The sequence below is a fragment of the Paramisgurnus dabryanus genome, chromosome 18, assembly GCF_030506205.2.
Source record: "Paramisgurnus dabryanus chromosome 18, PD_genome_1.1, whole genome shotgun sequence".
NCBI lineage: Eukaryota > Metazoa > Chordata > Actinopteri > Cypriniformes > Cobitidae > Paramisgurnus > Paramisgurnus dabryanus.
In genome coordinates, this window is record NC_133354.1 from 18,172,477 (window position 1) to 18,198,651 (window position 26,175).

General features: G+C 37.4%; 1 protein-coding gene across 4 annotated transcripts; it reads left to right on the forward strand.

Annotated features, from left to right (window-relative positions):
* The first annotated feature begins 275 nt into the window (after positions 1-275).
* On the forward strand, positions 276-25,228 carry pacs1a (phosphofurin acidic cluster sorting protein 1a). 4 transcript variants are annotated; one of them, XM_065287116.2, is made up of 24 exons: positions 276-731; positions 2,329-2,416; positions 2,529-2,618; positions 2,772-2,897; positions 3,004-3,148; positions 3,280-3,371; positions 4,745-4,828; positions 6,594-6,653; positions 8,592-8,755; positions 9,458-9,551; positions 10,870-10,953; positions 11,741-11,853; positions 11,987-12,119; positions 14,129-14,233; positions 17,349-17,455; positions 17,703-17,857; positions 18,037-18,147; positions 18,337-18,454; positions 18,575-18,617; positions 18,981-19,023; positions 20,486-20,630; positions 21,068-21,306; positions 21,787-21,906; positions 23,738-25,228. In XM_065287116.2, the coding sequence occupies exons 1-24, from the start codon at positions 577-579 to the stop codon at positions 23,854-23,856; spliced, it is 2,733 nt and encodes a 910-aa protein (XP_065143188.1). In that variant the 5' UTR covers positions 276-576; the 3' UTR covers positions 23,857-25,228. The 4 variants fall into 4 exon arrangements, with proteins under 4 accessions (XP_065143188.1, XP_065143187.1, XP_065143190.1 ...); XM_065287115.2 differs by having other exon boundaries at positions 10,867-10,953; positions 23,738-25,227; XM_065287118.2 differs by lacking the exon at positions 6,594-6,653 and having other exon boundaries at positions 10,867-10,953; positions 23,738-25,227.
* The last annotated feature ends 947 nt before the right edge of the window (positions 25,229-26,175 follow it).

Below are 26,175 nucleotides of genomic sequence, written 5' to 3' on the forward strand. Positions count from 1 at the left end.
TTCCATAGTTTATCTACAAATACCATATGGTTCCTGAATTGAGACCATGGTTAATTTGTGTCTTCTAAAAAAAATAAAAAAATATGGTTGTACAGTAAAATCATGTTAAAAGGGGTTATCTAAAGCACATTTACCTACACACACTTAAAAAAACTGACATACAGTATCTTATAATACAACGACGCGCAAAATATAGTGATATTTTATTTATTAAAAAAAATTGTCAAAATGTTTCCACAAGTGTTACACACACATTGATTGACAGCTGGTTTGAATCCGGATGCTGTCTCCTCTGCACGCAAATTCTCGCGCTCTAGTTTATTTGCGTCGCAAGCGTTGCAGATGTGGCATTAAAACTCACGCCATGTCACGCGTCTTTATTAAGAAGAGGCGTTTCTTTTTCAGATATGATTTTAAGTAGGTTTCCGCTTCCTGCTGCTGTGTTTTAAACGCCTGATTGATCACACGCGGATCACACACCGGACTGACCGCAAATCAGTGATCGAGCCACCGCGGCAATGAACTGTTAACGGAGGTGGGAACTGAGGATCACAACACAGAGTCCGGTATTTCAGCATGTCGGAGCGCGGAGGGATTCAGCAGCGGACGGGAGTCCCGTCTCCCCACCTGTACCCTTCTAGGTCGGTCACGATCCCCTCAAATCGTCCGGTGCAGATGAACTTGTTTGCGACATGGGAGATTGACAGTTCGTCTCCGAGCTGTGTTCCCAGGTATGGAGCTTGAGTTACTTTATAACAGAGTCAATAGTTTATTCAGATCAGTGCGCTGTTGCATATTGCCATACAAAATTGCATATTGAAAAAGAAAACGCATTTATCTCCCTCCTTTTTGTTTACACAACAACAAGTAGAAAAGTGATATGGTATGTAACTGTCATGTGTGGAGGTGAGGATGCATAGTTGCTTTTAATGCAACCCCATTAGTACACAGCTGCCAACTGCTGTAATATCTGTCTAATGCAGGGATTGCCACAGAAAATGTCCATTAAAGAGTCTGACTGTAATCATTTCCATTAGAAAAACAAAACAGTAGTGGAGTGACTGAGTCTGACACTATGAATTGAAAAAAGTGGGTCATGTAAAGAGCATCTACCCATGGTATCACAATAAGATTTTTTTGTAACATTCAGGTTTTTATGACAGTTTAGGCCTACATTAATGCACCGTCTTATTTAGTTGTTTCCTTCGAGGTAACCTACACCAGATAGTTGATAAATGTAAAAATCTAAGTGAATGTTGTAGCATATTGTACAAGTCTTACATAAGAGGAATGAAAGGTGAGATGTTTGTCTGATTTTCCTCTCCTTTCACAATTTCATTACCCATCTCTCTGGCATGGAGTCGACTTGCTCTAAAGTTACGCTCTAATGCAGAGAGGCCGACTTATAAATGAATTAGACCTTTAATCTATGAGCTGCAGGTTCAATTTGACTCACTTTGTAGATGGGACTGGATTTAAACTGCTTTCCACATCAGTAGTTATTGAGCTTTGCATCATAAGATATTGTTTATACCAATAAACTATATATTAGGGATGCACTTATGCACAATTTCTGTGCCTAAGTTTTGCTTTTTACTCTATATAATGTATAATCTTTGCATTTGTATTAGAATTACATTCTGTACTTGAGACATGACAACAAACAATTGTATTATGTTTATAAATGTGCTGCTGTGTGTCTTCTAATGATAGTTTATATATGCTTGTGTGTAATAAAGTACAGTATTTTGTAATATTTATGTCTGTCATTCTGTAAAAATACAACCTGTCGCAGAAAGCTAATTTGTTCATGTGCCTGAGTGCTGTGTCACTCTGAAATGTATGACTTTAATTTAATATCACCACTGCAATGTTCTTGACATCAGGCCAAAAACTCTCAACACACCTTGAAGACAGATGACAACCCAGTTTTTGGGACATTGCCTCCCTTATCTGCCACTGAGCTTGGCATTTGGTTGTCTTGTCTCATTTGGAAATCGCTTTCATATCCGGATTCAGTGATAGCTGCATGCACCAGTCATTTGTTTAATGTTTTAAATCTTAAACCGATAAGCCAAGTTTAGATTTGTACTTGTGCTCAATACAAAAGGTCACGATTGTTGTCTCCAATTTTAGATGAAATGTCAACCACGATTGCTTTTGGGATTTGGGCCAACATATCAACCCTGTACCATAAACTTTATAAATGGGTTGGGGACAGACTATTCATTCAGCTACCATAGCAACTTGTCCTCAGGGCAACTTTTTTATCTCTCTCTCACTCCCTCTCTCTCTTTCATCCCCTATCTCTTTAATTTTCTCTTGCAGACTTCTTAGTCTAACTCTTAAAAAGTTAGTGATTTTGAGGGAGCTGGACAGAGATCTTACATCTGTGGTCATTGCTGTGAAACTTCAGGTAAATACACCTGTTTTACTGGTTTACAACCCCCAAACCTGTCAATTGGTAGTTTTTATTTAAAAACCTGTTTTTGTTTAGGTGACTTATGACTTTAAATGTTATTTTTAAGGGCTCAAAGCGTATTTTGCGGTCTAATGAAATCATGCTGTCCTGTGCTGGCCTTACAGAGACTGATCTTCAGCTGACCTTCACACTTCAGGTTAACTTTTTAAGTGTGCTATGGTTTAAACTAATATCAAATTAGCATTTGTACATTAAATATTGCGTATTGCTGTATCCCAAGCAAGTTTTTCTTGTTTTTGTAATGAATTGGATTTAAATATACATGTTTCTGTTCCAATATCTTCTTCAGTATCCACACTTTTTGAAGAGAGATGCTAATAAACTTCAGATTATGCTGCAGAGACGCAAGAGGTACAAGAATCGCACTATACTGGGCTATAAGACCCTCGCACTTGGACATATTAATATGGCTGAGGTCAGAAACTAAAATATCAAATATCTAATAATTCATATTCATACATACGGACTTGCCTCTTTTCTTCCACTGTTGATCAAATGTTTTGTTTTTTTATTCTCCACAGGTAATGCAGCACCCCACAGAGGGAGCTCAGGTTTTGGGTTTGCACACGACAGTAAAGGACACAGCGGTTCCTGTTGCTGAGATCAGGGTTTATTCCCTCTCCAGTCAACCCATCGACCCAGAGGGACCAAAGGCCAAGCTGTCTAGTAAGAGTGACACACTTTAATCTTACATCCAGTTTAAAGCAGCTAACAAGAAGTAATAAAAACTCATCTTTTTAATTTTTAGGGCACTTTCTGTTAGCTCTTGTCTCTTATATGGCTTGTGTTCTTTTTAGGTCGCTCAACAGACATTGATAATTACTCAGAGGAGGAAGAGGAAAGTTATTCGTCGGAGCAGGATGCCAGCGATGACCAACTACAGGAGCAGGTACTTATATGAGGCCTGGCAGATTAAAGACATTGATTTTGATGTTCATCCATTTTGCCCATTTCCTGTTTGGATAATTATAGCAGTGCCCAGAATGCTTAGGGTGAAGTGAACAGTGGAGCACTGTTTTGTAGACATCAGATAATACAAGATTATAATTATTTTTACCATAGCAGAGAAAAGAAGAGAGGGGGAATATAGTGTAAGTTCTGGAAATTGAAAGCTCAGGCCCCATGATATACTCACCCTCAAACAATCCGAGATACATATGCCCATCATCTTTCATACGAACATATTTGGAGTTATTTCAGGAAATTTCCTTGCTTTTCCAAGCTTATAAACGGGGATCAGGAAACCACTTTTTAGTCTAAAAACTTCATCTTTTACAGATGTTCCAAAGGGTTAATAAAGGTCTTCTGAGGGTAATTAAAGCAATTTTGTAAGAAAAATGTCCATATTTTAAACTTTATAAACTATCATAGCTGCCTTCCGGTAACAACGCCATCTTGGACTCATGCAATTCAGGAGAGACACTGCGGAATGTACCCATGGCAACAAGAGCTTCGCTAAACTTTGCTTAAAACTTTGGCGTAAATCCAAGATTTTGAACGTATTTGTTCAGTTTAATGTGTTTCATGCGAGCTAAGGCAAACTTTACTTTTTGTTTAAAATATGACCCGCTGCATATTGGCGCCTCTTTCATTACCTCTGTGAAGGATGAATGCACTTATTTAGGGTTTAAAGTCAGAAGTTGTTCCTTGATCCTTATTTTCTTCTAGGGATGCACCGATACCACTTTTTTGGAATACGAGTACGATTACGAGTACTTGCATTTCAATACTTGCCGATACCGAGTACTTAATAAAAAAACATGATTTAAATTTACAGGTAACAGCTTTAGTCATATAATTTAACAAAAAAACAAAGGACTAGTTTTCCAGTTTGTTGTAAACTCTCCCTCTTTGGACAACACGAGGCATTAACCCCTTACACGCTGCTCAAACATGGGCATTTCTCAAACCGTGGTATCGATTCCAGGTATCGGGGGACTTTTAACGAGTGCGAGTACTTTAGAAAATGTGGTATCGAGGCCGATACCCCATACCAGTTTCCGTATCGGTGCATCCCTATTTTCTTCCATAATAAAACTTGGAAGAGCAAGGATATTTGCTAAATTAACTCCAAATGTGTTTGTAGGAAAGATGATGGACATATGTATCTCGTATTGCTTAAGGGTGAGTAAATGATGGGGTCATTTTGATATTTGCCTGGAGTATCGCTTTAAATAGTTAATCCAGAGATGAAAATTATTCTATTCTCTTCTGTTATGCTCATCGAGATGGTTTTAAGGATATTCATATTTTTTTGGCCAGTACCTCTACGATGACGATGATGAACTGAGAAAGAAGAAACCCCGCCGTAAATTACCTTCAACAGCATCCATCACCAGAGCTAACGTAAGTAAAATTAAAGGGGACATATCATGAAAATCTGACTTTTTCCATGTTTAAGTGCTATATTTGGGTCCCCAGTGCTTCTATTAACCTAGAAAATGTGAAAAAGATCAACCCAGTAACAATCATTCTCTGCAAGCATGTGGAAAAATAGGTCAATTAAATCTGGCTCCCCTTGTGATGTCAGAAGGGAAAATACGCCCCTTAATAGGGTTGTGACGATAGTATTGTGTATCGACGATCTTCAGACATATTGCCAATGGCAGGCTTTCATGGCGATAGTCATGATGATAGTTGGCGAATGATTATTATTATTATCATCATAGTATACATTCACATTTCATGCTTTTCCTCGCATGAGGGTTTGTGGGCTTCAATTTATGCGGAGAGCTTATAAATAGAGAATTCTGTGTTGGACTCCTTCTAGCACCAAATCCAGCTGCGCTTCTCTCTGTCTCACGTGCATACGCTCTCGCATCTCTCCGAAGTCTAAACCTAAACTAAAGTAGTAATTCTTATGTATTTGTTCAGTTTAATGCGTTTCATGCGAGCTAAGGCAAACTTTACTTATTGTTTAAAATATGACCCGCTGCATATTTCACTCTCGCGTACATTCAGAGAGCTGAGCTCTGTCCGAAGTCAGATCACTAGGTATTAATCCTGTTTATGATATTCATTTCAATGAGTTGTAGCAACGTCCCTCGTGTTTAAAATATGATTGTGTTTAAAATATGATCGCGTTCCGCTGGATCAATGTGTTTAAAAAGGCACCTCTGAGAGCACCACTGCTTGACACGTGTAGCGTTCTGCAACAGCACTAAACAAATGCATTGAATTGTTTGTATGTGCGCGCGTGTGTGTGTGAGTGCGCGAATATGCATGTTTTTACAGTTATTAAGTAATCATGGTTAGGGTTTTAATGACGCTCTCGCATTAATGGCATCAGTTTCAAGAAGGTTGCGGTCATGACGGTGTTGCTCTTGTTCTTTTTTGTCCACCAATCAAGGGACTTGTTATGAGTAAAAAATTAACAATGAAAAAAATGAGTAAACTACTGATTCCCCCCCCCCTCGATACTATCGTGTATCTCCGATCTCACATGCTGACGATAGGACGGTCTTATAATGGGGCATATCGCCCAACACTACCCCTTAATCTGCTCTATCCAACCATGGCACAGCCATTTAGTGCAGATATCAGCTCATTTGCATTTAAAAGGACACACCAAAAAACAGCACATTTTTGCTCACACCTACAAAGTGTCAATTTGAACATGTTATAATAAATTATCTATATGGTATTTTGAGCTAGAACTTCACATACGTACTCTGGGTACACTAAAGATTTATTTTACAACTTAAAAAAGCCTTGTGAAATATCCACTTTAATGCAGGATTATAAAAGCAGATTGGCTTTATTTCTTCATGCTGGCCTAACCGATGTTGTTTAGTCATAGCAGCAGATGCTGAAATTCTTGCAGTCATATTTAATCTCACTGGTCGAGTCTTCTGAACACATTTTCTGCTTCCTCTTCCCAGATGCCTTCTCTACTCTGCTTTGTTTTTCTTGTGCGTTCTTTATTCTAGTTGACAATCTGTGGTCCCTCTGCCAGATCACTGCATGTTGTGACAGTTTTTTTCTATCTGCTTGCTGCTATTTTTTCCTGCCGTTTCTCAGCCAGATAGGCTGCTAATTTGTGTCTGTTTGCTATTGTTGCTTCTGACTACTCTGTTTTCTTTCTAACAAGGTGTTTGTGTTTTAAATCCAGCAACCTAACATCAGACAGAAGCTTTTGGCTGTGTTGAAATGGTTCAAAGTGTCAGATGAGGTAATTGCAGCCTTTGGGTCGTTTCATGCATCCTATCTTTCTGGTTTCCCTTCATACTTTAATGTCAAATTTTAGCTGAACCCATCACTATGTCTCCAAGGATGGTTGAACTTTATGTCGCTTTAATCACTTGTCCCTTAGTGTAGTTTAATTGCATATCATGTTGAGAAATGTTGCTTTCTAAGGTAGTATTTTACAATAATGCATTAATTATTATGAGAAGTCTTTCATTTTGTTACATTGATACATGAACAGGAATGTTAAATTACTATTATTTTCACTGAAACAGGAAGTTAGGGCAGGGCATATAGAGTGACTCCTCCTTTTAAGCTAGCCTGTAGGCTTTTCACTTATCTGCATTGGTGGAAATAAGAGACATTTATCTTCTAAATGTGAATTTTGTCAATGTTTTGACACACACTAGTTTATAGATATTCTTAAAGGCCGAAGTATAGTAAAAATATTTTAATGTGTACAATTCTCCTCATTAGAGGAGTGCACACATACATTGTATGTGTAGGTGCCTACAGGAGAACCTAATTTGTAGCACAGGAGATGCATTGCATTTTGGCGCAATGTGCATGTGTCGAGCATCTGTGTACAGGAACGAGTCAAATAAACTATACTTCGTGAGGCTGTGCGTTCGACCATGCGCATAAAAGCAGACTTTACTCTGGGCTTAAGGTTAACATATTCTTACTGAAAGCCAAAAATGTTATGCACTGATAAGCATGACACAATCTTTAAAACTGCAGTACTGCAGTTCCTGTAATGGCATATGCTACAGCAACTACCACAACATCCGTGCATAAGCATGTTTTACTTGGTTTAAAAAGTGACTGATGTTATGGTGCATTAAGTAACACTTTATTTTTCCGATTATGTAAGGTTTGTTGATCACTACCATGTTCTCTCTCAAGCTACAGGTACAGGTGCTGGTCATATAATTAGAATATAATCAAACAGTTCACTAATTCCTTTCAAAAAGTAAAACTTGTATATTATATTCATTCATTTCACACAGACCGATATATTTCAAATGTTATTTCTTTCTACTTTTGATGATTATAACTGACAACTAAGGAAAATCCCAAATTTGGACAATTAGAATATAACTTAAGACCAATACAAAGAAAGGATTTTTAGAAATCTTGGAATTGCAAAATTTACTTTCATCAGAGAACATAACTTTGGACCACTCAGCAGCAGTCCAGAAGCGAGACGCTTCTGATGCTTTCTGTTGTTCAAGAGTGGCTTGACACAAGGAATGCGACAGCTGAAACCCATGTCTTGCATACCTCTGTGCCTAGTGGTTCTTGAAGCACTGACTCCAGCTGCAGTCCACTCTTTCTGAATCTCCCCCACATTTGTGAATGGGTTTTGTTTCACACTCCTCTCCAGGGTGCAGTTATCCCTATTTCTTGTACACTTCTTCTTACCACATCTTTTCCTTCCCTTCGCCTCTCTATTAATGTGCTTGGACACAGAGCTCTGTGAACAACCAGCCTTTTGCAATTACCTATTTTGTCTTGCCCTCCTTGTGCAAGGTGTCAATTGTGGTCTTTAGGACTACAGTCAAGTCAGCTTCCCTATGATTGTGTAGCCTACATAACTAGACTGAGAGACCATTTAAAGGCCTTTGCAGGTGTTTTGAGTGTCTAATGAATAAATTGAACCTTTTCACAATATTCAAATTTTCTGAGATGCTGAATTTGGAATTTTTCTTAGTTGTATCATCTATTATAGTCAAAATTACAAGAAATACACATTTGAAATATATCAGTCTGTGTGTAATGAATGAATATGATATACAAGTTTCACTTTTTGAATGAAATTAGTGGAATAAATCAGCTTTTTGATGATATTCTAATTATATGACCAGCACCTGTATATCAGTATTGCAGTACTTGTGTTTGATGGGTAATATTATGCATGCAGGTGGGCTTTGATTTGGAGGACCATGTGTCTCAGGAGCATATCCGTGATGTTGAGGAGGGACTGGATGAGCTCTATGACAGTTTAGAGAGGTATAACCCCAGTGACAGTGGACCAGAGCTGGAAGACACAGACAGTATTCACAGCACGCCCAAACCCATCCTCAGGTACAGCCTTCCCTAAATAGAGTTTAGACTCATGGCACCCATTTTCAGAAACTGCTTTAGTGATTTGCTTACTGATAATAGTGAACTCGCTCTGCTAACCTAAGCTGCTGTCGAATTACAACACCCGAAACAAACTACACAATCAGAACTCATTACGTTTTTCTGAAGGAGGGACTTCATAGAACAAGGAAGACATTAGCCCGTTTTTTAGGACCGTGAAAGCAGCGGTATAGATAAGTAAATTGTGTGAAAAATAGTGAAACATAAACGCGTTATACTGCGCACTGTAAACATAAAAACCTTCTAAAACACAGGAAGAACGGAACCATTAAAGCGAAAGTATTTGATAAACATATAATACGTGCCGAGAGCATTCAGTTAATATCATTGCTACATGTAAGCTCACTATCTACCGGTAATTTTTGACCGAGGTGGCATTTAGTGGATTTTGCATCTGAGCTCTTGCTGCTCTTCATATTGTTATTGTGACAAAACTTCCCTGCGTATATATTTTCTATAATAATGAATATACAGTATATAAACAACATATTTCACTCTCAAATTCAAGAATAACCATACAGTGTATGGCTAAAATAATCAGTGGAAACGTCATTATCGAACACATAAGATATTTGGTCTAAGCAAACGGCCTACATCTTTTTAAGTATTTCTATTTGTTATTTTTTTGTTTTTTTGCATTAGGCCATTTTTTGAAGGAATGTCACAGTCCAGCTCTCTGACAGAGGTTGGTAGCTTGCATAGCAGGTGCAGCCTTGGCAAAGACAAGCTGAGTCCTGTAAGTTTTTCTCAGAGAAATATATTTTAGCACCATTCAGATTTGCTTTGTATATTTAACCTTATCATTAATGTTCTTTTATATTACTTTGTGTTGCATTACATTTACAATGACATAAAGATTTGTTTAATAATGTTTAACTCTTTCACCGCCAATGACGAGATTTTCCGTCTTTCCGCAATACCGCTATTACCGCAACTTTTTAAACCCGGAAGTATTGCCCTATGGCAACCGGCTGCATGTCCGTGTCTGTTTTAAAGATCGCTCTGAATGGGATCTCTATGAAAAGTCCGTCACAAAAATGGAATTATCTCTGCTTTTGGCTCAAAATGTGGTGTTTTTGCAGAAACCTACCCATATTCTAAAGCTGATTACAAAAGAACCACTGAAGGTAGGATGAAACGGGTTTTTTTGTTTGAAAGCAGAGGGTCTGTTCTTTCATTTGGTATATTGTATGTTTATATATTTAAAGAAGAACATTTTCTGGAAGCATTAAACTTTGGTGAAAATCATGAAAAACGCTGGCGCTGGCTGGCAACTTTTTTTAAAAACGCTGGCGGTGAAAGAGTTAATGATCTCTCATTTGTAAGTTGCTTTGGATAAAAGCATCTTTTAAATAAATGGATGTATTCAATATATTAAAGTTCCGGTGTGGGTTTTTAGAGGCATCTAGCGGTGAGATTGCGAATTGCAACCAATCATAATTAGGAAAAGGCAAAGTGAAGCTACAGTAGCTGCCACAGGACGAACATGTCGTCGGCTAAAACATCGTAGGGACGAAACGGACTCTGTAAAACAGTTTTAGAGCTACTGTAGAAACATGATGGTAATGTAAGGAGACCCACGGTGTATGTAGTTAAAACGTTTCCATCTAAGGTAATAAAAACAATACAGTTCATTATGTAAGGGGTTTATACACCACTTATAATATAGTTATCTATATTATATTTAATTCTTGTCAAGAGAATCTTCCAAAAGTCCACATTCCATCTTTATTGGGTTGTTGTATATTACAAGATTTGTCTTCATGTAAGGGTGTTTGTTTGGTGCACACATGTGACTGTAGAATTCAGAGTGCATTTCAGATGGGTAGAAATAAATAATTCATACTGTATTTTAATTAGTTTTGAGGTCTGAAACTCACAGGATGTTTTTGTTGTACAGTAACGTCTTTTAAATGTAAATATCATTAACATTAAGATTCTCCATTTCATGACACCTTTAAGGTTTCTTCCCTTCGTAGTGGGTAAGGCCTATCGATGCTCACTATGTTTCATCTCTTGCTATGTTTCCCTCTCCATTCTCTCTTTTTAAGAAGTGTGAACATCCTGGAAAATGTATTAAAATCCCTCGTTCCCCGAGCGCACACCTGGAAGATGCTTTCGCAGAGATGGACGCACTGGTGAGATTGTTTTCTCACTCTCAGGGTTCCCACGGGTCCTTGACATCCTTGAAAGTTTGTGAATCTGGGGAAAAAATTCAAGGCCTTGGGAAGTTTTTGGTAATATACATACATAGATACAGGTCATTGAAAGTGCTTGTATCTATTTTATGCAAGAAGTTTCTGGAAAAAATCCATATAATTCCTGTGTAGTGTAGGAAAAATTATCATAAAACGTGCTAAACTGTTTGCTTTAAATGCTTATATCTTCTGTATGTGAATGTTGATTCATACCAAAATGCTTTTTTGCATAGTTGTGTTTGACACACGAAAACGTCTCGGGTTACTTATGTAACTGTTGTTCCCTGAGAAGGGAACGAGGCGCTGCGTCTCCCTTGCCATACGCCGTCTTTGGCAATATTTCAGATAGTGATATACTTCCTGGCTCCTGTGTCACCCTGTCTTTGTCGTTAAGCCTCACCATCAGTTGAATTTGATATACACATTCAGATGCACTTACCACTGGAGGCGTCCCCAAAGGGTCAACGCAGTGACGCAGCAAAAGTTCCCTCAAAAGGGAACTGTAACAATGTATCTTAAAAGGTAACACGATGTAACCTTGCTCTCACTTAAAATGTGTCCCCATATTTAGTCCTTGAATTTGAGGGTATTGCACCTGGAAAGGTCCTTGAATTTGAAGTTGACTACGGTGTGGGAACCCTGCACTCTCTCATGTAGTCTGTAGTAATACCTAGTTTATCCTTTGTAAGTCGATGGACTAGTGTTTATTGAGAGGTTGATGCTGTAGGAACACGGTGAAGTGGAGATTATAGGAGATGGGACCCCGAGCATCACTGTATCTGTGGCGGAGAGGCCGCGGACCCCACAGAGAAGCAGTAGCACAAACATGCCTTCACCCAGGTCAGTGGCTGGAGTATCCCTTAATTATTCAATAATAGTGTAAATATATATTATTCTTAAATAGTATTGTTGTTAAATCTTATTGTACGCTCCGTTTGTCTAAATGTGTATGGCATTAAAACATTCTCCCTAGGTTGGATGGTGGGCATACACCCAAATTGAAGCGAGGGACCCCTATGAAAGAGAGACAGCTGTCCAAACCGGTCAGCGAGCGCACAAACAGCACGGACAGCGAGAGATGCGCCGAACTCAGTCTTACCCCTCAGGTAAAAGCCTTACGTGCACAGCAAGCACTTAGCCAGGAGCTTTATTGTCCTTAAGCTGCTCTGCCTGAAGCTTAGCCGAATCGATAACCCAAGGGCTTTCTGCTCGGGAAGTTGTTTGTGTTCGGAGGAGAGGGCAAAGCAGAGAATATGGTGATTCATTTAGGCTGCGTGTGAGGATTAGTACGGGAGGATTCGGGTGGGTGTGTTGTCAGAAGAGCGAGTGGGTGATAATTCGTCTTATGTAACTCAGTGCTGGATCTGGCATGATTCATCTCGCGGTTCATTCTGTGGGAGCCATTATGATAAAAGTGCTGTTTATAATTCTCCCTGCGGTTCAGTAAATATTTGATACATTTCACTAAAACTTATTTTCGTTTTCACTCTCTACTGTTCTTTATCAAATGTTTGTGAAACACAGTGAGACAAAAATAGATGCTTCCCAGATACAAGAGCCCTAAAGGCAAATGGTTGCGGTTTTTTTTTAGTGTAGGCTCTATCTGAAGTTTATAATAATAAGGTGTTTATTCTTAAAAAAGTTTACTGATTTATTCTTCTGACGGTTGCTTTCGGCAGGTGTATGGTGGGGGTACGGCCCATATTTGGCCAATATGTTGATCAGTTGGAAATCAATGTCAAAACATCTGTAGAAAAATGTGATTTATTAGACAAAACATTTGTGATTTTTATGTTTGTTGGATTTTGTCAGAATGTACAGCTACATTAAATGGCTCTCAATAAAGAAACATGCTTGTAACAACCAGATGGTGTAGTTTCTAAAAATGCTGGGTTATTTTTGGGTCAAAAAAATGATAAACCCATTAACCCAACTCTTTGGTTAAACAAAATGTCTAATATTATAAAACATCCATAAAACAGCATAGGTTCATTTATACCCCAAAAGGTATTTTCAACCCAGCGTTGGAACAAAGAGGGATGAGGCCAGCTGTTGGGTTGTAATATAAGCTATGCTGGGTTGTTTTAACCCATTGTTGCATCAATTATAAAAGCACTGGCAGCTGGAGACTTCTTTTTTTCAAGGGTGCTTAATGCGAAGTTCGTCACAACATGTATGTAGCCCATCATGTGTGTGGTTCCTTTTTTCAAAATTTGTGTTCTGCATGGCGAGAGATCCTGTGTGCATCTCGTGTCTTGTCAAAATAAGTGCCTGCTGCAGACGCGTCTAAAGGGTTTATGATAAAAGAGACGCTCGCGTTTGCCAGATACTCTCATAATCTCATGCATAATCAAAGTTTACTGTTAAGGGAGTGTCTTGCTTGTATTTTGTGAACGTGAGCGTCTCTTTTATCATAAATGGTTTTGACACGTGTGCAGCAGGCACTTATTTTGACAAAACACGTGATGCACACAGGATCTCTCAATGCGCAGAACACATTAGTTAGTTAGTTACATTTTTTATATAGCGCTTTTCCAGTGCTCAAAGCGCTTTACATATGAACGGGGGAATCTCCTCAACCACCACCAATGTGCAGCATCCACCTGGATGATGCGACGGCAGCCATATTGCGCCAGAACGCCCACCACACACCAGCTTATTAGTGGAGAGGAGACCGAGTGATATAGCCAATTAGTATGAGGGATGATTAGTAGGCCAATGGGCAAGTTTGGCCAGGATGCCGGGGCACACCCCTACTCTTTTTCGAAGGACATCCTGGGATTTTTAATGACCACAGAGAGTCAGGACCTCGGTTTAACGTCTCATCCGAAGGACGGTGCTTTTTTTGACAGTATAGTGTCCCCGTCACTATACTGGGGCATTAGGACCCACACAGACCACAGGGTTTTTTGAAAAAAGAAACACACACATGACACTGCGAACACTTATTTTAAATTGGCGCCTCTTGGATGAGCAGTCATGAGCCGCCACTGTCATAAACATTTTTTTGGGTTAATTTAACCTGGGTTTGTCCCTTTCTGACCCAATGCTAGGTTGAAAAAAACTCAAGCATTTTTTCAGAGATGTTTTCAGTCATTCTATTCTTTGAGTTTAGATGCCAAGGAAGATTGTATACGACCAGCTCAACCAGATTCTGCTGTCTGACAGCACTCTTCCTGAGAGCCTCATACTGGTCAATTGCTGCGATTGGCAAGGACAGGTAAAAAACAATCCATTAACTCCCTCATCTGATCACTCTCTACATGACAGGACATTTTGTAGCTTGTTAAATTCATATTGATTTTAAAGGTCTAAAGTTTAATCAAAATTGCAATGGATCATGAAGTATGAGACCACTTTAGTTTAGGTACAGTGGCAAGAAAAAGTATGTGAACCTTTTGAAATGGATGGTTTTCTGAAAACATTCGTAAAAATTTTATTTGATCTTCATCTAAGTCAAGGGTATTGACAAACATAAAAATAATAACACAAAAAAAAAATTAATAACTTGGCAGCAATAACCTCAACCAGGCACTTCCTGTAGCTGTGGATCAGAAATGCACATCGTTGAGGAGGAATTTTTGCCCATTCTTCCTGTCAGAACTGCTTTAGCTCTATCATATAAATTCTTTGGATGTCTTATGTGTATGGCCCTCTTCATGTCAATCAATAGACCACTTTCGTGTTTGCAAAAAGAGATGACGTTTTTTGTGGGCGGAGCCTAACTGGTTGCAGAAAGTAATATCTCCGCAGTAGCGGTGAGAGGTGTTTTAGCATTAAACCGTGATTGTTATGGATCCGGTGTTGTTTGATTCCACGATGTTTCCCTTTAGTGCAATGTTTCTTATAGCATTTTAATCACGTTACGTTTATTTTTTAGATAAATAAAAAGTTTAAATGGCTTGGCTACTGATATGCATGTATGTGATGTATATGTATTGTTTTTTTTCGCTAAATCAATTATTTTTACAGTTTGAATCACTAAAGTACATTTAGAGCAATACTATCATGTATTCTTTATAATATCATTTATTAAATATTTCATCATTTTCCTGTTTTCTATTATTTCTTCCTTATATTTATAACCTACGTGTTTGTTTTAAAACTATTTGTTTACACACAAATTAAAAAGGCCTGTTTATATACAAATAACACTTTACATCGTGTGTGTGTGCTATATTTATTAAGTATGTAAACCATAATAATTTTAGAAAAACAAGAAGAAGACATAAGCTAAGATATAAGGAAATAAAAATAAAACGAAACGAAAAAAAAAAATAGAAAACGAAAAAAATGATGAAATATAAAAAAACAGTATAAAAAAACATTTATTCTAAATAAATTATAAACATAACGTGATAAAAACACTATAAGAAATACATAGAGAGAACAGACGTCCACAGAACACAGGACATCTTCTGTTTATTTTCTATTGTAATTATTAATAGATTTCCAGATGATTTCATCGCTCCAGTCTGTCCGGTAAAGGGCTTATTGCAAACATAAACGCCTACGTTTATCTTCAAATTGTGTCTTTGATGATGGTATAAAAATGAAAGCCATCTTTTTTGGCATTCCTATTTTGACACTTAACAGCACAACAGGACATTTTCTTTAGTGAGTTATCTTGCTCGTTTCAATCGTGTCTAATTCATTTCCACTGTTTTTCGGCAACCGCATTGTGTGCGTGCAGCTTGCAGTGACGTAACTGTGACGTCTACTCGAAATTGGTCTATAGTATCTCTATTGGGTTAAGGTCTAGGCTCTGACTTGGTTTCAGATTTTGATTTTGTTTTTTTAGCCATTTTGTTGTGGACTTGCTCCGGTGTTTTGGGTTGTTGTCCGGTTGCATCACCCACCTTCTACACAGTTTCAGCTGACGTACAGACATTATCACATTATCCTAAAGAATTGTCTCATATACTTGGGATCTCCTCTTCCCCTCATTGATTGCAAGCTGGCCAGGCCCTGATGCAGCAAAGCAGGCCCAAATAATGATTCCTCCACCATACTTTACAGTTGGGATGATGTTTTCATGATGATATGCCATGCCCTTTGTAGTTCACATAAGTTGTAGTTGCTCACATAGTTCTTGTTCAGAGCACACTACAAAAAGTTGAGAGTTTATTATCAGTCAAAGTAGCTGTAGTCCACATTTCCAAAAGTATTATCTATTATCAAAATGTATGACTCCAGACTCCAATTAGCTTTTTTGAGGTCATTAACTCAAGGGTTCACATACTTTTTCCACAAGCACAATGATGTTTTTTGGTTGTTCTCAATAAAGACATGAAATATCTGAATTTGTTTGTGTAAATATTTTTAGACATTATGTTTGTCAATACCCTTGACTTGAAGATCTGATTACATTTTATGACTAATTTATTCAGGAAACCATGAAATTCCTAAAGGTTCACATATGTTTTCTTGCCACTGTATGTGTTAAAGTAAAATTATCTTTTTTTTTTCATTCTGTCAACTACCAACAACATTCCTATAAATAAAAAAGCATTATTTTTAATTAATTCAAAGGACCTGAGTCAATTATTACACTTATACCAGAGTTACCACAGACATTGCTAAGACATTGCTCTGGTGGTTATTTTAAGACATTTGAAAGGTTAGGTGTGTGTTTATTAAAAATGCATACCCTTGCATCATTTCTCAACCAATATAGAATAAAGCAGTGGTTCTTAACGTTATTCCTGGAGGCCCACTGCCCTGCATGTTTTGTATGTCTCTTTTATCTGGCAGACTCAGTTCAGTTCATTGAGATCTCTTCTAATGAGCTGATGATTTGAATCAGGTGTGTTAAATAAGGGAGACATACAAACTGTGCAGGGCAGTGGGCCTCGAGGAATAACGTTAAGAACCACTGGAATAAAGCATTCATCCCTGTGGTACAGTATAGTAATTTTTAAACAACACAATTTGTACTTGTATTTTAGGAACATTTCAAAAGTATTGATTTTTAACACACATCTTCCCTGTGTCTTTGCCTGCTCTCAGACTTTCCCATTGCTTTTGGGTGACTTTATTGTCACTCCTGAGGTTTGCTTTTGTTGAAATTCAACAGACACTGGACTGAAATGGTCACAATACATGGAGAAATGACACATAAAACAGCTGGGAAACTGTTTTGACCAATCAGCATCCAGGACTTGTAGCTCAATTGGTAGAGAATTGTGTTAACAACTCAATTAACAATTGCTAAAACTTATGACTTGAATTCACTGTAAGTTGCTTTGGATAAAAATACCTGCCAAGTGTTTTATTTTTATCATTTGTGAGGTTATGCTGCAGTGTTTGATTCACTGTATATACTCTCTGTGCAGTATGTGGGTGAACTGCTGCAGGCACAGAAGCTGCCGGTGGTATGCACCTGCTCCGGATCAGAAATCCAGACCGCCCTCTCTGCCTTGCTCACACGCATACAAAAATTGTAAGTGTCACAGAAGCTGTACGATTGAACACAGATGTGAACTGACATGAACTCTAGTGATGGCAAGCTGTCAAATAACATTTAATATCATTCATGTTTGTTAAAATGAATCATTTTGTTGATCTAAATTTGAAGCCCATATAAACGTGTTTCTTCATCTACAGGTACTATTATGTTCCCGGTTTTATGCTACTGTATAAAAAATAGTTTAATAGAAACCATATGTCTTATGTCTTCTTGGTTACAGCTGCAACTGTAACTCCATTATGCCCAAACCAGTGAAAGTGGTTGCTGTTGGAGGTCAGAGCTACCTAGGGGCCATCTTAAGATTTTTTGTTTCTCAGCTCGCCAACAAGACGTCTGACTGGCTGAGCCACATGAAATTCCTTGTGGTTCCTTTAGGTGCGTAATCCTAAACACAATATTTGACCAGCTCAGAGCTGGATGGGGGCCCTCAGACGGACCACCATGATGGACCTGTTCAAAGATTAGAGTTAGCGTGCATTTATTCATGTGGCGTGCAAAGGAGCCATTCTCATGCATATCTAAATTAGCTATGAAAATCCTTGGTGTCTTTACAGGTTCTCACCCTGTGGCCAAACACTTGGGTACTCTGGACAACCACTACAGCTCTTCCTTCCTAGACGCAGCATGGAGAGAGTTTTTCAGCCGTACTGAGCCTCCTCAGATGGGTAAATAATGCATTTCATTGAACTGCATTGAACGTGTTATTAATTTTTAACTAGTTACATGATCAGCACTTATCTAGACTATGGAGTAGCAGTGTTTAACAGTTCTAGGTCACTTTTTACTAGTGTTCATCTTAGACCCTGTATGTATTGCTTTGGCCTTTGTATTAGAGATGTGTTTTGTATTTTCAGTCTCATCCTCTGCTGATATTGTGGATGTGTTGGGACGAATCCTACAATACATCAATAATTCCACAGTTACCCATCAGCTGCCCATTGCTGAAGCCATGCTGACCTGCAAGCACAAGACGTGAGACTGCAGCTGAAGCATTTTGGCTGATAGTACATTTGCTGTAAAATTTTACGGCCTTATTCATTTTTAATGGGTTCTTTTTACTGGAGTCGTTTCAGCTGCTTTTTGCATTTCCAGGCAAGATGATGACTCCAACCAAAATTTTGTTCCATTCGTGGGGGTGAGTAGATTTTGAATGATATACAGTTCATATTCATTATTCATATTCATGATCATTATTTTGCAACTATCACACAGCATTGAGATTTAAAGCTGCAATCTGTAACTTTTGTGGTTTAAAATAAACAAATATTAATTCTTGAGCAAGTACATAAACAATCATATTGTACCCCAGTTCAATTGTAAGCAGGTTTATGTTGATTTATAAAGCTGAATTATTTAAAAGTTGAGCTGTCGAGTTGGATTTCATGGGAAATGCATATAAAGTAGAATATTAAGAATTAACTTGCAATTTTTTTGTGTTTGAAACAGAGATTGTGGGAAAAGTTACACAAATGGAAACCTGTTTTTTTCCTTGCAATAGGTAGTTAAGGTGGGATTAGTGGAGCCCAGTCCAGGATCTTCAGGTTTGTTGTGTACCAGTTGGCTAACATAACATATAACATAATACATGTTACGCAAAACAATACATACAATAACAACAACAAATATCATAAATATAACATATAACTTAAAGGAAAACACCACAGTTTTTCAATATTTTACTATGTTCTTACCTCAACTTAGACAAATTAATACATACCTATTTTTTTAAAGGCGTGCAGTTAATCTTATAATCACAACTACCGTAAATCACCTCATCCCAGGATACAAAGTCTTTTGTCTTAATGTCCATGCCTTCTCAACAAAGGTTGCCATAATAAAAATTTCATTTTCAAATAACCAAGACATAGTTTCACCTTCAGGCATCCAAAACAAATCCGTGTTTTTCTGTTGCATCCTAGTATACAAATCAACTCTTAAATTACTATACACTGGACAATAAAACATAAAATGAAATTCATCCTCTACCAAACATAAATCACATACAGAACATAACCTGTCCTCTTCTGGGACTCCTTTAAACGCATAACATATAAAACATTACATAACATAAAATGTAACATACTGTAACATAACATATAAAACATAACATAAAAAAGGTAACATAACATATAACCCATAACATAACATATAAAACGTAACATAACATAAAGTCCATAACATAACATATAATGTATAACATATAACCCATAACATAACATATAACACGTAACATAACATATAACATATAAAACGTAACATAACATAACATATAACATATAACCCATAACATAACATATAAAACGTAACATAACATAAAATGTAACATACTGTAACATAACATATAACACATAACATATAAAACGTAACGTAACATAACATATAACCCATAACATAACGCATAACATATAAAACATAACATAACATAAAATGTAACATACTGTAACATAACATATAAAACATTATATAAAAAAGGTAACATAACATATAACACATAACATATAAAACGTAACATAACATATAACACATAACATAACATATAACCCATAACATAACACATAACATATAAAACGTAACGTAACACAAAATGTAACATACTGTAACATAACATAAAACATAACATAAAAAGGTAACAACATAAAATCCATAACATAACATATAATGCATAACATATAACCCATAACATAACATAACATAACATATAACACATAACATAAAATATAACACATAGCATATAAAACGTAACATAACATATTACACATAACACATAACATATAAAACGTAACATAACATATAACACATAACATATAACATTTAAAACGTAATGCATAGAAAACGTAACATAACTTACAACGTGTAACGTAACAAATAAAATTATATAAGAACATATATAACATAACAGCATGTATTATATATCATAACATATGATATAACATACCATAGCAATTATTAACAGTAACATTGTGGTTTCTAATGACTTGACTAAAGTTGTTTGTCCCATTAAAGGTGGAGATGGTGAGGAGGGTTTGCCTTTATGCTTGGCGGTTCCCTCCATGTCTCCTCCTGCTCATGGATCTCCTGCTGGGACGATAAAAGACTCTTCTACGCCTCCTCCATCACCATCACTAACTGGTGGATTTGCTGCTTTAGGGTATGTGTGTGATGTCTATTAATTTAATTATATAGACGGTTTCATTGGACGCACGTGATACACGTCTGGATCCGAACCTTACTTCCGGTTTCGTTTTTTTAATGGTCTGACTAGTTACTTAACTGATCTCTTGAACGAATGCCTCGTCAAAAATAACAAATGTTTTGGTTTCCTAGGTAATCTATGTGTTGTTTTTTTGCTTGTTGTATAAATAAACTACGTTTAAAGAACTTTGTTGTTATTTATTCTTAGCGGAGTTTACCGGAAGTTACGTGCGGACCGTGACAGCCGCTTGTTTATATTGTTACTGCTGAAACGGTCTATACTCTACATAAATGTTTCAAAAAAATCTGTTTTTATATTGCTTTATTTTCGCTTTAAATAAATGTCTCATGCATTAAACCTAATTGTGTTTCTAAATCAATTCTTTAATGTAGGAGCCCTATAATGTCACACGTGGTGGATGCTGTTGGCCTGCAGGTGGATTACTGGGTGTCTTCAGGGCCCGAGAAGCGTAAAGATGGAGAGCGGAAAGACATGGGCAATAAGAACACACTGAAGTGTGCTTTCAGATCCTTACAGGTCAGCCGGCTGCCCGGTTCTGGTTCAGTCGATCTCCAGACCTGCACCAACACCATGTCCATGACTGTGGTGACCAAGGAGAAGAACAAGAAAGGTGATATTATGATCCATAAGATTTACAGAAAGCTGTCTGCTGGTTGCTTCTAAAGCATGAAAACTCCTAAGTGAAAGTTTACATGGTTTACTTATTGGAATAGGTAATACAATGTATAGGACATTTATGAGCTTAAAATGAATAAAACAGGGTGTTTGGTTTCATACATTTACAGTAATTGAGAACGTGCATGTAGTTACTAAAATATAAATGTTATAATATATCAATATGAAGGTAATGGAAAGTTTCAGGACTTACTTTGGAAATAAACAGCAGCAGTATGGTAATGGCTTGTAAATGCTGCTTCAGGCTGTATAAAGGCTTCACTTTTTTATTAACCATGACTCAGTGTTTTCTTTCTTCCAGCACTGTTTTCTATGCCTGTATCTCTCTCAGCCATACTGTCTTTCCTCTAACTTTATTTTAGCTTATCTTTTTGTATTCTCCTCACATTTAATGGCTTATTTTGTGTGTCCCCAGTGCCGACCATCTTTCTCGGCAAGAAGCCAAAAGAGAGAGACACTGAGTCAAAGAGCCAGATCATTGAGGGTATCACCAGACTTATCTGCTCAGCCAAAAATCAACAAACCAGTCTAAGAGGTACAGATCAATACTGTGCTTTCTACATCTAAACAAACCTTTCCAAGATCATTGCTGTTTTAATTGCTGGGTAATATTATACAGAATATAGGTTTCCTCTCATCTGCCATTGGTCGAATAAATAGTACTGACCCAAATCCGTGTTTCTGATATAGTTAAACTCAAAGAAATGCTGAGTTGTTTCAACATTATTGATTCAAATATGGACAAACCCAACAGGGTTGAGTTAAATTTAGGTATGCACCGATACCACTTTTTGGAATACGAGTACGAGTACTTGCATTTCAGTACTTGCCGATACCGATACCGAGTACTTAATAAAAACCTGATTTAAATTTACAGGTAACCGCTTTAGTCATATAATTTAACAAAAAAACAAGGGACTAGTTTTCCAGTTTGTTGTAAACTCTGCCTCTTTGGACAACACAAGAGGCATTAACCCCTTACACGTCGCTCAAACATAGACATTTCTCAGACCATGGTATAGATCCCTGGTATCGGGGGACTTTTAACGAGTACGAGTACTTATGAAAATGTGGTATCAAGGCCGATACCCGATACCAGTATCGGTGCATCCCTAGTTAAATTAACCCTTAGGGTCATTTGAACCCAGTGGTTGTGTTTGTCCATATGTGACCCTGACTGTGAAATCATGGCTAAAGTGTCATCATCTTGTGATTAGGAGCATCAAAGTTTGATTTCATTGATTTCATTTCATTCTTAGTCAGTCAATTTTTAAGATATCAAGATTATATTTTCACCCAGTGTTCTTTATACTGTATATATAATGCTTTTATGTAAATCACAAAAATGACTTTAAAGGAAAACACCACAGTTTTTCCAATATTTTTAATACTTTTAATCTTTGTACAGCGCTTCCTGAATGGGTTAGCATTTAGCCTAGCCCCATTCATTCCTATGGCTCCAAACTAAAGTTTTATTTTGTACCACCATACTTAGTCTTTTAACTATTCATGGAACAGTCTGGAAGTGTTTGGTGGCTTCTAAATTCATCCCTGTTTGGATCCTAAGGAATGAATGGGGCTAGGCTCTCTGGAATGCTTGATTCTGATTGGTCAGTTGAGACATTTGCAGGTTCGTTCTTTTCAAATAATAACCGCTCCAAAGTAATAACGCATAGCCGGTACTACTTGTACGATTAAAATCGCTCCGTGCCAATAAAGATTACTGTTTGGCGCCATCTTGTGAAAAACACTGGACAACCACAACATTTTGACATTAATTTTAACATGTACGGAAAAAACAAAACATTTAAACAGTGGATAGAAGAACGAACAACAACAAGACACAGAGAGCTTACTGAGACTGAACTTGACAAAATAGAGCATGACAGCTACGAAGCCAACACACCAAAAAATACAGAATGGGCATTAAAACTTCTCAAAGACTGGCTAAAAGAGAAAAAAATGGAGACAGACAAGTATGAAGCAGAGGATCTTAATAAGGTATTACGATCATTTTATCCATCTGTGCAAAGTTTCGCGGAAGGATAAAAATGTTAATTTAAAACAAATATGCCAATAAAATGTTTCAAATTCATATTCATGTCCAGTTTTTTTTCTTATGTGGCAAGTAGCCGTGTAATAAGCGGGATAATGTAGAGGCAGCCGGTAGTTATCAGGAAATAAGCCCCTTCAGTGTGATACAAGACCCTCCGCTTCGCGTCGGGTCATCACACTGTCGGGGCTTATTTCCCAATAACTACCGGCTGCCTCTACATTATCCCTTACATATTGTTTGACCCTTAATTATATCTGTGTTAGTTTAATGTTACAGCATCGCTAATGTGATGTCATATGTCATGTTTTAGTGTCTGTAGATGGAATGGAGTGGAACGATGTGAAGTTCTTCCAGTTGGCGTCTCAATGGCCCACTCACGTTAAGTACATCCCAATAGGGCTGTTCAGCTTGAACAAACCTTCCTGCTGATGACCTCTGACCTTGGGTCAATGCTCAAGTCACCTGACAGAACAGAGAACCGGCTTTTCTTATTTAAGTGTTAGATCTTACTATCGGCGATAGGTGGAATTATTTAATCTTGTTTTGGCTTTTATAAAGGGCTGAGAACAAAAAGTCAGGATGGATCACTGGTGTACTGATGATGTTATTTATCAACCTTTTCTACTAGTGTTTCGTCTCTGTCATGCAATAATATATTATATTGTTTACATTTAAATTACACTATATATTAGTGGTTCAGTATGTTGGAGTTCTCCGATGTATTGTTTCTGTTATTTGATGTGTAACTATTTTTCATCAAAGTTTTGAATCAAGTAATATTAAATAACACCTTATTTGACCAAGTAATCTCACATCCAAAGCTTTTACAGTGTAAGATTTAAAAATAGTGTGAAGTATATACTATGATGGTGCACAATAGAAATACCTATTTGTTTGCGTATGTGATTTTGTAACATATGCATGCATGTGCTGTACGATGTGCAGTTATATCAGGGTTTGTCTAAGCTGCTATTGACACCTAACCCACTCCACTGTGGTTTCTGACTTTATTATGTTGGCTTGAGAAAGCCAACATACTGTTGTTGCACTTAAACTTATTATTATTATTATGTTGGCTTGACAAAGCCAACATTCTGATATTGTATTTAAACTTATTATTATTATTATTCTTCTTCTGAGCGAAATTTCTGCAGCTAACTTGTCCGACAGCTTTCAAGCTACATCCACCAAATTTTCCACGGACATTCTAACTGGTCTGAAGAAGTGTGCTATATCTTTTTGAAGGGATCCGACTTACAGAATTCCTAAAACGGGAATTTAAAATTCCAAAAGTCCCATTGACTTAACATTGGACAAATTTTGACGGGTCATAGCTGCGAGCGAGAAATTTGTAGAAACGTGTGTGTCACCACATTTGAAGAGGCTGGCAGGCACTGTGAGAACATACCTCACATTGGGGTGTAAGTTTCACCCCTGGGGCGTAAGAGGTACCCAAAATTCCCCATTGACTAATAACGGGACAGGAAACATGACCATATAAGGGGATAAAAACGTTCCAGATGGAATATCTTCGCTTTACAGTGTCATAGAGACATGGGGGTGGGCTCATTTTACTCGGGCATCCAATCAGTCTCTCAGGATCGTCTCAAAGCTATTAAGCCACGCCCCTAGCAACCATTTTTGGGCACCCTAGCAACATATCCCATAGACTGCCATTATAAAATGCCCAGATGGATATCTTTGCAGCACAGTGTCATAGAGACATGGGGGTGGGCTTATTTTACTCAGGCATCTAATCAGTCTCTTAGGATTCTAATTGAGCTATTAAGCCACACCCCTAGCAACCAAATAAGAGCACCCTAGCAACATAATAAACAAAGCCTTATATCTCTGGATCCGAACATCATAGAGACATGGGGGTTGGGTCGTTTGGTCATGTTAGCTTCATGCTAGCTCCATGCTAAGTCATACTAGCTTCATGTTAGTTTCATGCTAGCTTTATGCTAATTTCAAAATAAATCTTACTAGCTTCATGCTAATTCATGTTAGCATCATGCTAGCTTCATGCTAATTCATGTTAGCATCATGCTAGCTTCATGCTAATTCATGTTAGCATCATGCTAGCTTCATGCTAATTCATGTTAGCATCATGCTAGCTTCATGCTAATTCATGTTAGCATCATGCTAGCTTCATGCTAATTCATGTTAGCATCATGCTAGCTTCATGCTAATTCATGTTAGCATCATGCTAGCTTCATGCTAATTCATGTTAGCATCATGCTAGCTTCATGCTAATTCATGTTAGCATCATGCTAGCTTCATGCTAATTCATGTTAGCATCATGCTAGCTTCATGCTAATTCATGTTAGCTTCATGCTAGCTTCATGCTAATTCATGTTAGCTTCATGCTAACGTCATGCTAATTCATGTTAACATCATGCTAGCTTCATGCTAATTCATGTTAGCATCATGCTAGCTTCATGCTAATTCATGTTAGCATCATGCTAGCTTCATGCTAATTCATGTTAGCATCATGCTAGCTTCATGCTAATTCATGTTAGCATCATGCTAGCTTCATGCTAATTCATGTTAGCATCATGCTAGCTTCATGCTAGCTTCATGCTAATTCATGTTAGCATCATGCTAGCTTCATGCTAATTCATGTTAGCTTCATGCTAGCTTCATGCTAATTCATGTTAGCATCATGCTAGCTTCATGCTAATTCATGTTAGCATCATGGTAGCTTCATGCTAATTCATGTTAGCATCATGCTAGCTTCATGCTAAT